The sequence below is a fragment of the Cydia pomonella genome, chromosome 2, assembly GCF_033807575.1.
Source record: "Cydia pomonella isolate Wapato2018A chromosome 2, ilCydPomo1, whole genome shotgun sequence".
Taxonomy (NCBI): domain Eukaryota; kingdom Metazoa; phylum Arthropoda; class Insecta; order Lepidoptera; family Tortricidae; genus Cydia; species Cydia pomonella.
This window is the reverse complement of record NC_084704.1, coordinates 10583794-10599298: the sequence shown is the minus strand read 5'-3', so window position 1 is coordinate 10599298 and position 15505 is coordinate 10583794. Positions and strand designations below refer to the sequence as shown.

General features: G+C 35.4%; 1 protein-coding gene across 2 annotated transcripts in view; it reads left to right on the top strand.

Annotated features, from left to right (window-relative positions):
- Nucleotides 1-15505, top strand: part of LOC133533934 (PAS domain-containing protein cky-1-like) — a 139444-nt gene that overhangs the window by 24560 nt on the left and 99379 nt on the right. For both annotated transcript variants that reach the window (XM_061873031.1, XM_061873025.1), the window contains exon 3: nucleotides 13563-13744. In XM_061873031.1, coding sequence (XP_061729015.1) covers nucleotides 13563-13744 — 182 coding nt within the window. The remainder of the gene's footprint in view (nucleotides 1-13562; nucleotides 13745-15505) is intronic.

Genomic DNA, 15505 nt, shown 5'->3' with positions numbered 1-15505 from the left:
ACATTACACTTTGCTGTTTAATTGTACTTGTCAAACATTTAAAAACGAATGAATGAAATGTTCAAGAGCTAATGCGTTGTCCGTCACTTTGAAATGGATGAGTATTTAACGTCATGATGCATAAATTATTTGCGAAATTTGGTTTTTGATTACAGCATAGACTTAAATGTAATATTAAATTATGTTGTAAAATGTGAATATTAAGCTTTGAAATTGGATGGATTCCTCCACATATTATCGGCCCAATTCGAAGAATGAGATACGATAACGATAAGTTCAGCGGTGGCAGCATGGTTCTATTTTTTACACCTGTCACTATGCCCGTCACTTTCGCGCTTATATACTTGTTAGAACGTGACAGGCATGATGACAGATCATAAAGAGCCGACCATCTTAGCCCTACTGGTTTAGATAAATTCTCATTTATATATCGATTATATGTCGTATAATTGACAGAAGCAGCTCGATTCGGGCAACCAATATCACTTTGACGTTAGAAATATCGTAGAGAGATCTTATTGGGATCACAGCGAAATCGAATTAAACGTCAATTTTGACATATCGTTTAGTTATCGAACTTTTAAAGATCTTTCCAAGATCTTAAAAGTGTCTTAATCATTCTTCGAATCGGGCCGTAAGTTACTAATATTCGAGGGTTAGTGATGTTGGTAGAAATCATGTGAACATACTCGTCTATATAGATGACATAATCTTTCGTCATCGCTGCTTTAGATTCCTTTGTGAGTCAAGTTGGTTGTAAAGACATGAGTATTGTATAAAATAAAATCAAGTTTCCGTCAGCAGCAAACACCCAAAGAACAGCAAAGAAAGGAGGCTTCAATCAGATGATCAATTCAATGTTAACGTGACCTTGCCAACACAACACTTAAATTCAATATAATGTTCCTTTATCATTTCGTAACTCAACATACGACCTCACCAATGATATGAAATGCGCTTTACGACCCGAATCATAATAGTTGACACATGGTAACCGTGAGATTAAAATGGGATATACAAGCCTAGAAACTACGTTATGAGTGGTCTGAGCCAAGCAATAATGGCCTTTTTGTCAATGTCATAAGAATTTTGACAAGGGACAGATAAGCTGGTGTGTAAAATTAACCTTAGCCGAATAATGAGGTTGCGCAAAAGACAGCCACTAATCGCCGCGCCTGCGCACAAAGAGTCGCGCACAATGCTCGTAATCGAGCAAAATGAGTATGTAGCATAGGCATCTGGCATATTATCGACTCAATTTGCGAGAACTTTTGTCCACTTTCGGCCACTTTTTTGTATTTTATACACGCATTAATTAATTTATCCTTAACATTAACATACATTTCTCAGTAAAATATAACAAACATAGAAAATTACTTTAATTATTTATTTAAAATTTGATTCAGGCAACAAGGCCCATATTACAAATACCTTACAGACTAACATACATATACATTTTATAAAATTACAACTAAACACTATTTAGGCGACAAAACGGCGTGGCTCCGTTGAATCGGCTGCTCTTGTGTCGGATTCGGCAGTTTGCCCCGGAACCTCCGAAACACGACACCCTTCGGCCAGAAGTCCGCCCAGCCCAGGCAGAAAGCCCAGGAAGTTCGGGCAGGAGGCCGGATGGATTTTGATGGCTTTATAAAAAACCGGACAAGTAAGCGTCAGATTCGCGCACGAACGGTTCCGTACGATTACCATTAAAAACGGCAAAAAAATCACGTTTGTTGTATGGAAGCCCCCTTAAATATTAAATTTATTTTGTTTCTTTTTTGTATTTATTATTATAGCGGCAACAGAAATACATCATTTGTGAAAATTTCAACTGTACGGTTCATAAGATACAGCCTGAAGATAGACGGACTGATAAATAGACAGACAGACGGACAGCGGAGTCTTGGTAATAGGGTCCCGTTTTACCTTTTGGGTACGAAACCCTAAAAAGGCAGAATATGCAGTCAAATTGAAATTTCGTGACACCATCTAGTTGTCCTGAAACCAATATGGAAACGTTACTTATGAATAACATAAGCGGTTGCCCTTTGACCTGTTCGTAATCCCAAGTACCTGGGATCTCTTCCTTAGTCCAAACGTATAGGCACAGGTCAGGATATTGGCAGATAATGAGTCTTCCATGTTTCCCTCTTTCAACGGTTCACCGTCGCCCATCTCCTGCGCAGACGTCGCGAGTGCCGGGGACGATGTCCGTTCGTGTGGCAATAATTAGTGCATGCAAATGCAGTGCTAATGAGTGCACTATTGTGCACCGCCGAGCGTTGAACTTGCATCTTTGAGCTCTAATACGATTGAAGATTCGAATGTACAAATGGAGAAATATGTGGAAAGTAAAGTCGATAGGAATACAAATAGCCCAATTATCGTAAAAGGTAGGGACTTGTTGTTCCCTCTCCAATAAATAAAAAAGTAAAAAAAAAAAATCGGCCAAGTGCGAGTCGGACTCGCACAGGAAGAGTTCCGTGCCATTATCTATAAAAACAGTCACCCATGCAAGTACTGACCCCGCCCGACGTTGCTTAACTTCGGTGATTGGATGAGAACTCGAGATTGGAAAGAAATATGTATTTTATTCTGTTTTTAGTAATTGTTGTTATAGCGGCAACAGAAATACATAATCTCTAGAAATTTCAACTGGCTAACTATCACGGTTCATGAGATACAGCCTGGTGATAGACGGACGGACGGACGTACAGCGGAGTCTCAGTAATAGAGTCCCGTTTGATCCTTTGGGTACGGAACCCTAAAAAACAATATTTAAATAAACCAATTATACTTATTGACAAATTTTTTACTACCTATTCGTAAAACGATTCTAACTGTTCTAATTAAATAAAATTAATACGAGTATATAAATGTCATAATCTTTATGTAGACTCTCGACATTTCCCCTAAAGCTGATCATAAGTTTTTATTAATAACTGAATTATTAGTATAGGACTATTAATCACAATAAAACATTAATTACCTTCTGTAATTTTAATCAAACCATGATTTACCAATAACATGAGCACAAAGTTCAGTTTAAGACCGCAACAAAAACAAACACACTAACGACAGATGAAGACTAATTGTCTGTTAATAACTTGCCATTATTGTCAGATGTAAAAATGTTTCTGATTCTATACCGTATTTCAAGGCGATAAGGTTTGAAATTGGGATGTTTCTGGGGATTAACCTCGGTTCCCATACATTGTCAAGCGAGATCATTAGTCATTGAAGCATAAACGGAAACGTTTTTCGTGTTGTTATTTAATGTAGGCATTTAAATCGTAAAGTAAATATTTACTTTCCGTTACCTGTTAGTAGTAAGTAAGCATTAAACAGATCATTTATCAGTAGGTAGACATGTGTTTGTTAAATAAAGATTTCTAACAACTGAGATATTCTTCAATTGTCATGAACAATAACTAATATGGTGAGATTGTGTTAGGATACAAAATACCTAAAATTTAAAGCAATGAGACAGGTAGATATTTTAGATACCATTTGGTATAAAACATAACCGAATCCGGGATACGGTTTCCTTACAAAATAAAATCTGCCGTTTGTTACTTAGTTTTGGAATGATTCAATCTGATTTATCTATCTATGATTTTAAGTTTTAAGAAAAGGCACATTCATTTAAATTGATTTAATTATGTAGCTTCGATGCAATATATCGTGCATCAAATCGAATTCATCATTTTACTAATATTTACGCAGTGCATCTGCATTGATCTTGTTGCCCAACTAATAAATAATCCAAGTCGATTTAATTCTATTACCGATTCGTAGAGTGCGCGCCGATTCCCCACGGCTCATTACTCGTCACTAGAACCTAGTCTTTAATCGAAGATTAAAATTAGCTGTCAGTTAATGAAGTCCTGGCGCCGGCCCGGTTATTTAACGCAGGCTCAACGTACGATCGGTACATTTACTTTCACAAACTCTTATCGAGTGTTTCTGTCTGTCCCAATTGAAACCTTATTGTCTGTGGACAAGCTACTATTTTCCATCCAAATCATTTTCAAATAAGAGTTCGAGTTACTTTTTGAATTGCAATCGTATCGTAATTGTTTTTCACGCTTATTTTGATTTAATTGAAATAAATTTGTTTCTCAATATTTATTGTTTATTTTATTGTTTATTGGTGCGCTTTGTTTTTTATTTTTGAGTAGCGAGAAAGGTTTATGTGGTTAGGTAATTGTTTTCTAATGAAATAACATTAATGTGAAGAAATTGAACTTGCGATTTAATTATAAATTTCTTGTTTTAATGATTACTTACTCATAAAGTACAGAGAAAAATCTAATGAAAAAGTAATTAAAAGATGCAAATCAAATACACTTAAAGTTTTCATAGTTTAGTACACCAATTTAACGTATATCCTATTCAGATGCAGCTCAAACTCAATCTCAGTTCAGAATAAACTTAAATAATGGATTTATATATTCGTCGACACATACATAAAAGCCTATATCAATACGGTAATAATTTTTCATAGACGTGGACACAAAAGTGAGATTTAGTGTCCACGATCAACAACTTGTTTTCACGAATTATTGTCACTTGACAATGAACCTTATGAAAACTAGAATAAATAGTTTATTGCTTGTAATTATTTAACGCTACTGACCTTAAATTACTACAGACTCTACACTAAAGCCTATTATGGAACGAGACGTGTAACTTTACCATAATGGGCAGAAGATGCGACCTTGCGACGAGGAAGCCCGCACTAATGATATTCATTGCCTTAATGTATACAGGGTGATAAAATGTGCGTTAGCGCCTTTTGAGCTGCAGAAGGCTGGCCCATAAAGTTTAATGTGTACTTTATACAAGCGAACAAGATTAATGTTACTTAAATATGGAAATTGTTGAAAATTAAATTACCGATTCAAATAGTACAATAGCATGAAATTTTATCAGGATCTCGGTTGATCTGTAGATAAGGATTGAAAGATTCAAATATTAAAATTTGTTAATATTTGAAAAATTTAATAATTGACACGCTAATTTTAAACTTTACGATTATGATTATTAATTATTTAAAACTACATATTATTTGAAACTTACATTATGGGTAAGATTTCATTAGGATTTGACTCCAAGCCCTATTTTGTAATGTCAACCATTCTCATGTGCCTACACTATTAAAACTAGTTCCTGTATGTAAGCTATTTGATCATGACTTCAATGTAAGTGAAATAAGAACACGTGTACCTAAACAAGCCTAGTCGTAAACCTAATATCGTAAAACGATACTTTCATAAGTTACGTTAAAATATTATTCAAGTTTCAAAAGCTTGCGACAAACTCATATACCTGTGTATATCATACCTGTGTGTATCTACAGCTATTTAATGTCCATTGCGTGCAATAAAATGTGAAAGCTAGATGAAACAAAAAAGAAGTAAGTTCTCTTATAACAGTCATACAAAATATACCTTCTCTACGAGTAGGATATGCGCACACGTGGAGTTATTCTGGCCCTGATCGTGGATTTAAGGGAATATGGACGTATGAGTTCTACACCATTGTTTTATTTTTATTGAAGAATGTAGTTGAAGGGATACGCACTTAGTATGGCCTAAGATACGTTATAAGGAATATATACCTCTGTTATTTATTTGTAATAAGAAAGAAGTTTATTTAGATAAAAAATAGGTTAATCTAGGCAACCATGGACTGGAACAACTTTTTAATAAGGCCAGCTATTACAGTTCGATTATATATAAAATGAACTTTAATTTTATATAATATACTACAAGTATTAAGTTTCTATTTAAACAAGTGAAAAAAAATTTTTTTTTCTCTCCTTACGCAGTTATACTTGGCTACGTCCGTCTAAACTAATTTCGCATCGACTAGAATAGAACATAGTGAGGGTGTGTCATTATAAACACTATTTTTTAAAAGAAAAGATTATAAGGACCAAGTAAGCATCAACACTACTAACAACTATCTAAACAACGGACAAGTACCCACTTGAAAACTGTATCTCAGCAGAACCTGCGACCCTAACCGCTTAGTTTACGTCGTGGCGTGTGATATGAGGCGGAATGGCCGCTTCAGGGCGCTATTTAGCGCACTTTCGACGAGGCAGGGTCAGTCCCGTGATTGCACTATCAACTCGTTACGTTGTACAACAACGTCAGAGCGTAACAGGATTGTTAGGGTATGGATCGCATACACTTTAATAATGTGCGTCGTGCTTTATAATGAGTTTTGGCTTGATTTTAACTGGTCATATTATAAGCATTACTCCTAGAAAAATTGCGTTGGGTAAAGTTCTCAGTGGAAAAGCAATTGCCTATCAGGAAACAGCTACAGTAAACCTAACCCCATCTGATGACTCCACAGTCAAACTTATTGTTGAGTTTTGTGGGGCTACGTCTATTCTTAAGAATACCACTGTATATTACAAAATAAATAAACAAATTGTTCAAAATCTCCTATGGTACAAACTTGAATATCTTCGTTCACGTGCGATATTACACAATACCTACTTTCAAACAGTTTTTGGCAAACATTTCGTTTTTGGTATTGGTATTGCATTGTCACCCGACTTACATATGTATGCAATTCTTCAGCTCAATCGGACATCGAGAGGTGGGTCAAATTTAACTTCCAAGATGTGTTCCAGGAACTCCTAGTTCAGGCGTTTGTAAGCTTCTCCTTATCCTTAGTCTTTAAGTGCTACCACTGTACAATACTTTCTTCAATAAATTATTATTTATTTATTTATATTATTATACTAACAGGGTAAGATAAAAGCTTGTAAAAATGAAGAAAATCTCGGACAATATCTAAACTAACAATATTGATTCTTAACGATGGTTTAACAATATTTTACTAAATAAATTCCACTGGTATTGTTTCAAAGAATAGTTGTTTCAGAACCCCACTCGAGTGTCGTTATTAAGACAGTCGTTCGACAAGCTCCGTCGGTAGTAGTATGAACATTTAGCGAATCCTCCCACACTATCCCCGCCATGCAGTAATAAAGGGAACAATAACGCAGCATTAGGCCAGCCAGTACGTAATGCCGTGTACCGCCGGGGCGCTGTTGCGGTTTCTAAGCACTGCCCTTGGACCGTGGTCCGAGCCACAAGAGCTGTACCCATATAAATAGTTCCTTAAATCAAATTAATCTGACCTATTCCATGAATGACTTTAGGAGAGAAGAATAAGTTATCTAAAACACCTTATTACGAACCACAATCGTTACACTTTATAAAAAAACAAAGATCCCCACTGCGTCTGTTTGTCTGTCTGTCTGTATGTTCTCGATAAACTTGGAAACTACAGAACGGATTTTGATGCGGTTTTCATCTATCAATAGAGTGATTAATAAGGAAGGTTTAGGTGTACCATTTGTTAAGGTTTATCCGTGCGTTTCTCGGGCGGGTCGCTACTATCTTAATAAATTACGATTTTATACCTATACGAATATTCAACGAATCATATTACGTGTGTATATTTAAATATAATTGTTAGCTACAAATGTCGACACATCACACGGAAACTAAAGAGTTAATGTATGGTATATAAAATGTTTCTAGTTAGGATTTTAAGCATTTATTTTTTGTCTTTTTGATCAAATCCATCGCCGTGGTGGGACATGAAGGAATCAGTATAATATGAGTAAATTAAACCACTTTTGTTGCCGCTATCGCTCATGTTTTAATCTATGTACAGAGTGAACCTGTATATTGGAAAATTGTCTAAATTATTGGTTGCTTTTGTAACGGCCCGCAGCGTGGGAAAACAAGGGAGTTTTCAATGAAATTATAACTAAACTATACCTAAACCAGCTGGCAATACGCCATATAAGCTTGTTCTCGTCGAATGTTAAGCAATTTTGCTCTAAACAGGCGCGGTTAAATCCTTGCCAACATTGCTATACCTACGAAATTATCTACTTAGCTTTGTCTGGACGAACATTGCTCTCTCTTGAAATCACTTGATGATCTATGAGTCTGATTTTTAAGCAATACATTGCGTATTTATGGAGTACTTTATTTTAACAAATGGTATGGTTTGTAAGAAATAAATTAGGTAACTAAAAATTATCACCGCAATCAGCATTTATTAAACATACATAAAGAACATCTATAGAAGAGCGATGTTAATAGAAAATAAATGAATAATGCGTAAACCAAAACCGTAAATTTATTTAAGTATAATCTGGTTCGATATTTAGTTTTCAGTTAGACGTCTATTTTGTGAACATAGTTACGGGCTGCAGTAACGATAAACTCAAAAAATCCTTCATTCCCGTACACCACAGCCAATAATAGTGATTAAGATACATTTTAGAAATGTCATCAAACACTAATCCATTTACTTTTCCATGTTACCGTTTTGTAAAAGGAACCTCATTTGGCCACAAATCATGGGATTTCCCTCCAATACGGAAACGTGCGGGTTATTGAGTCGGGTTTGGCTCCGCTGAAGTAATGCATCCAGTTCCCACGATACACATGCGCTTGCGCCCGCTTTGTTCCACTTGGAACTGGATTAAACACTTGAATTCTTAGAGTGTTTAAGCCCTGTGTTCCTATTGACGAGATCAAAATTAAACTCGCAGCAGCACGTCAGTTATGCTAGGGTCACATTTAGCCCATGTTCGCAATGCATTATTATATCTGGACCCATAAATATATATGCTTAATAAAAACTTATTACAAAAAAAAGTAAACCGACTTCAAAAAGGATAAAATAAAATATAATCCTTTGTTAAGTATATGCGTTACCAAAAATAAAATATAATCCTTTGTTAAGTATATGCGTTACCAACTGATATGTTTGAAGGCGGTGCCAAGCCAAATAGTAACAACACATGTCAAAAATAATCAGCTTTATGTCTACACACATTACAACTGTAGTAATAGTTATTATAAACGTGAAGTCGGTTTACGTATTTTCTAAAAAGGTTTTATTTTTCAATTTTTAGTTATAAGGCATTGTTAAGAGCTTACGAGTAACGCGTGACACATAAATGAAAAACAATCATGTTCATCATGTTTAACAGTAAATTCGTTAACTTTAATAAATAATCAGGATTTTCCTCTAGTGCGTCTGGGAAATCATTCCTGCCACTACTCTAAATCTATCCTCCGCCCCACCACTAGCCCAATCCCTCAACCCTCTGATCACTCCACCTCACAGCACATCAACCCCTGATCACTCCCTTGACCCTGAACCACCAACACCAAACCTTCAACCAGCCATTCCCCGACCGCTCAACCCCAGACCCTTTAACTCCTAATCCTAACCCCCAATTCCTCAACTTCCAACCCCCGACCACTCATCTCCAACCTCCCGATTTCTCAACTCCCAACTGCTTAGTCTCCGACCCATCAATTCACCACCCCCTCGACCCCTTAACCTCTCAAAGCCTGATTCGTCAAGCCCAAACCCCTAAATCCCCAACCTCAGACCCTCGTCTACCTTCACCACCACCACCTCACACACCTCTCACACCTACCCCTCACCTCTTATTTCCAACACTACCTACATCAAAAATCATAATGCACCCATTACATTTATATATTATCCTATACAACTTAAATAATAACAAAAGTCATTCCAAAAAAAAAACGTACATAAAACACTATTATTACAAAAAAAATACACCCAATTATAACACTTAAGTTCCACATATCGCCCGTGATCTTCATAATCAGTAAGTAGCCTTATCACGAATTTGACACTGACATATTTGCTATAGCGTAACTCACTTTCTATGCATCTCGCTCGTACTGGCATCCTATTAGTGCGAGCGAGATGTATAGAAAGTAAGTTACGAACACGTCACTTAATATGTAGAGTCTAACTCGTGGTAAGGCTACAGTTGCACTACATCAAATTGGTAGTTTACGAGAGGAAATGCTTGAGTTGCTTAAGTATACAGTCAAATCACCATACATGTGCCTTTAAAAATTGAGGAGTTCCTTCAATTCCTCGTGAATTCCATCATCATCAAAATATTATGGGACCACCTTGGATGTAACTCCTTTAAAAAAAAAAAGAATTACTCAAATCGGAGCACGGGTGTCGGAGTAATCGGTGAACACTACATTTAAAAAATCATCATTATCATAAAAAAAAATGATCATCCACTTCATCAAGTTGATGGTTTTTAAGAGAAAATGCTCGGTTTGCTTAAGAAAACACCCAAATAACCATACACATGCTTTTAAAAAATGAGAATTTCCCTCATTTCCTCATGGATCCCATCATCAGATCAGAACCCAATTAAACCGGGACCAACTTGGAGGTAACTCCTTTCAAACAAAAAAATAATTACTCAAATCGGACCACAGGCGTCGGAGTATTCAGTGTACATACATATAAAAAAGAAATAGCCACAACCGAATACAGAACCTCCTCCTTCTATGAAATTGAAGTCGGTTTAAAAACATAGGTACTTGTCATGCGTTGTGTACCTACGCTAAGTGTGTCCCTAAGTTTACTTTGGGATACTCGCCAAAACAAATATACATGGTAAATAACCCGTTTTCAATACATCCAACTGATGTCATTCAGTTATGGTGCATTTCGCTCGTACTTGTCCATACATCTATTGGCGCGAGCGAGACGCACGATAACTGACTAAATAACATGATTCTATAAATTATAGTTTAAACAACTTATAAATTTTGAAGTTATTCATTAGGTTATATGAAATATAATAACGGTTAAAATTTTAGCCCTTTATCGCATTATTCTAAATATGGCCGTTATAAATTCTACTCTATTGATAGCTATTCAAGTCCAAATTTTAAAAAATAATTTTATTTTTACCGCATGACATAATACCGCATTCTGTCTGAATGAAGTTTGACTTTCGGTAAACCCATATGAAGCGTACCATTATGGTCTTCGCATCGCGTGCGCCTCAATATTAGGTATAAGAGTTCGCTCATTGATTTCGCTTCTTTGTGGTGCTGATTGAGGGTTTTGGAATGCTTTATGAACCTGGTATTAAAAGGTCGTAAATTTTCTTTAAATGATTTGTACATAGAACGAATGGGTTTTGAGACATATTTTTTCACTGTTTGTGATCACTGGATGGAACTTAGGGCGTGAGAAACTTTACAAAGTTTCTTTTAGTGTAAATAAAGGTATTTACAGACATTTTTGATTTTGTTATTGTACTTTTTAACAGACGGCAGTATAAATTTCAAAGTATCCAAATTGTAGCAAGAAGATTTTAAGACTTTAAAGTATTATTTGAACATCTTAAAAATTGCCATATGTTACTTTTTAATTTCTCATGCTCTGACAGTTGGTCGTTGTTGTTCTAAAAAGTGTGCAAAAAATGAGACGTTTCTGCTCTAGAGGACTGTACTTGAAAATGAAAAAATTATAATGATGTGTTGTACAATTTCCATTCTGATAATGAACTTCCCATTCCATAAATAACGATATTTTTACATAAAATGCTAATTGAAAGTACCCTCAAGAAATACTACTGAAGTTTATACTTAGCTGTTTTTTTTTAAATACACATGTTATTTTCTTCCCTCGTATTCGAAATGAAAAATAGAGTGTTACTCGGATGAAGTCACTATTTCGTTCCTTGGTTAGCAGTCTACTATTATCACATCGGACTGATTTTCGGCTACCTTTATTAGAGTTTCAAATAAGTTTAGTATTTTAAACCGACATATAGATCGTGTCATTCACGACGACTCGTGCCTTGACTCAAAATATCATGTTAATAAAAGTTAGATTGGACAAATCTGCGCGGCATCATGGATGACACGAACTATAGTTATATACACAATATTCTTTCTTTCACTCAAAAAAACCAAATCTTAAACACTAATAAATCGACTGTACTAAAACATAAACAGATTTTCAAGTATTTCTAACCAAGTGGAGCCATTGAACCATATTGCTTTAGTGCTTTTAGATTGCTATGTGTCCCGAGGAGTGTTTTCATCAGTGAGTTAGACACAACTTGAAGGGCACGGGGCGATACGTCACACCGTGCGGTTATCAATAACACTAATATGGGTATTTGTCAAACTCTCGGCCTTTGCTTCACACCATCAATTCTGAGCACTAGTAAACAAGCATAGCCCGCAGCGTTATATACTTACAGTATAGAGCAATATAATATTAGTGTATTTATAATTAATAATTATTCTTTTTACATCCTTTTATTTATGTAGCAAAGTAGGTCATATCATGCAAGCTAAATTAGACCCTTCCCATTATTCGTTTGAGGAAACTTCACATACGAGCACATATATAAATTGGGTAACAATGCAATATTATGGTACCATCGAGCTGATTTGATGGAGCTCTGTGATAAAACAACGCAATCTGATTATGTTTGGGTTTGTTAAAATTGTCTCGAGGAGTAGTATTAGTTGCCTGTTGAAAGAAAAGTATAGTCATGATATTTTCGAAAAAACATATTACTCCCAATGGTACTTAATTAATGCAGACGAATAATAAAAAAAAGTTTCCAATATCGGACTGCACACAGTTTTACATGTATAGAATATTTTTTTGATTGTTGTTTCGAACTATGTAGGATGCCTAATGTTAGCCAGTACATGTCCCACATGCTCAAGATGGATGGCTAGTACTCACTACACTGACGCCAAGCGGGCTGGGGACTTAACAAACCTTTCATTTTTTGTAGATGTATGCAAGACGAGAAGTCGATGTTTTAATTCTTATGAAAGCCGCTGGGAAACATTACTAACCAGTTTAGAAATCAAATCCGAAAACCCGTATTGATGATAGTCGGAATCTGAACGAATCCCATTATTGTTATTAAATAGTCATATAAATAAACCTAACCTTCTGGCCTCGTAAACTAAAATAACTTATGTAATAAAAATAAATTGGAACCGATTGGTACAAATAGCGGCCTTTACCTTCTGCACAATTGCATGTCGAATGCTACTCGTTCTTCTATGAAGAGTCAAGGTCAGAATATATTTATAAGGATTTTCAATATGTACAAAAAAATATATAAAACTACAATTCGTATCATATTTTGCTAAATCGGAATTTTACTCTAATAAGCGGTGTTCATACGCTAATAAGGAGTAACTCTTTATTATCATTAAATTTGTAATATAAGTATTATAATAGTTTTTCATAGTCAGAATCTAAAAAAACAAGTTTAAATATATGTTATTGTAATAAAAACGGTTTTACATAAAATACGTTTTCCCAATGAAAAGTTTTCCTCGATGACTTGGTTTAACTCATTTTTCTTTGTCAAAATTAGTTTGACAAAGTCGTTTGGTTATACATATATGTTTATTTTATGACATACAATTAAGGTTTATATTTATTTTCCATATTGCCAAGTGAAAAGTTTTGACGTATTCTAACGGGTTTTTACGGTACCTATCGTATGGCATGCGTTGATGTCTTTTGCACCAGGAACTCGTCGAGAAAAACATGACATCTACACAGGCCTCTCTCAAGCGTTAATCGTTTACTTTATTTAGTTTTGAGACTACATCGTGCGATTGTATTATTTTTGTGCATATTAACACTAGGAATTTCTCCAGGTTCGACCAAGGCAAATCAACGAAAGGCGCGAGCAAGCTCCGACGCGACCTAATCAACGCAGAGATCGCAAACCTTCGCGACCTGCTGCCGCTGCCACCTTCCACCCGCCAGCGCCTGTCTCAGCTTCAGCTCATGGCTCTCGTCTGCGTCTATGTACGGAAGTCGAACTACTTTCAACAAGGTGAGAAATTGTTTTCTATCTCTGATTAAATGGTGACTGACATGAAGACAAAAGACAACAAGCTGAGATATGGAAAATTAACTTTTTATACATTATTGGCGTTATTCATACCCGAATTAGCTATGAATCGTTTGTCGTTATGTGTCATGTTATCTATTTGTAAGAAAGAGATAACACATAATTTATCTAATTCAGGCTCGTAACGTTTTATAAATAAGGGGGTATATGTTTGACTGGAATATTCCAAATTCACGAAATATTTTATGTATATTTTTGCTATCAAATCGACCCATAGTTAACCTAACCTAACATGATTCGCAATTTTCTTTCGCAGCTTATGGCTGAAATTACAACTGAGCGATTCGGCCCGATTCGAAGAAAGAAATACGATAGCAATAAGTTCTGGTTTAGATAAGTTCTCATTTAGATATCATTTGTATGTCGTATAATTGACAGAAGCAGCTCGATTCGGGCAACCAATGTCACTTTGACGTTAGAAATATCGTAGATAGATCTTAGTGGGATCACAACGGAATCGAAATACACGTCAATTTTGACATGTCGTTTAGCTATCGATCTTTTAAAGATCTTTACAAGATCTTAAACGTGTCTTAATCATTCTTCGAATTGGGGCCAATTGTTTAAATACAAATACTTTATTAATAACGCCAAGTTACATGTCAGGTACATTTTATATCAAATTTAAAATTAATTGAAATATTATTCGAAATGACATATGTATAAAATTAAAATTGACATCCATATTATAATATGCAATATCACAAGCTGAATAGTCATTAAAACATAAATCCGGCCCCATATGTAGTATCGCATTCATGATATATCGCGTACTTCCTATAGGTAACAATCCTTAGATGTACACACTTTAGATGTTCCTTTGAATGGCACTCGAATAAAGCTCGTTTAAACTATTACTCATTAATCTGCCGTCATTTGGCTTTGAAAAGGGCAGCCCCGGCTAACCGAGCGTGTTAGGCCGCGCGCTGTCAACGCTCGACGCACGGTTACGCTTGTTACGCTGTACGTCGGCGGCTGCTACGTTTGTTGCGTCTGTTAAGAGGAAAGATTTCACACAATTTGTTAGGAGAAGCAGCCGTCCCGGCTGCTTCTCCTAACAAATTGTGTGAAATATTTTCAATAATGTTAATATCCAGAGAGGAAAATGAGGACTACGTTTGTATGAAAAGGCGGTTAGGGACGGTCGTCCACTGACGTCTTAAGTATAACTTTGTAACGCTGTATCTCTTTGCCCGTCGTAAACGTTTCCATATAATTGTTAATTGTGACGCTGATAGTATAAGTTATTAAACATTTTAGTGCTGTTTTGACAAACTACTCGTTTTTTCATAAGATAAACAAATAAAACATAATACTTTATAGTTTAATTAATTTAAAACTAAGAGAAATGATTTATATCCGTTTTTCTTCAAGCTAGAAAATAGAATGAAAATTACTATTCATGTCTAATTGTGTTCTTAATTTCCAACATAAGCCCAACTTTGTTTGTTAATTAATTACGTTTAATGAGGTCATTTTTCCCCCAGTTGCGAAATATAATTTAATAAAATTAAATACGATAATCGCCTACTGAGTTACTCCGCTTGAACATGGTGCTTCAGAAACATCAATCAGGACTAACTGGCAACTGCAATTACTTCATAGTTCTTCGAAAACATAAACAGTGCGATAATTAGCCATGATTGACGTTTTGATGACTTTTCAGAGTTATAGTTATGTACG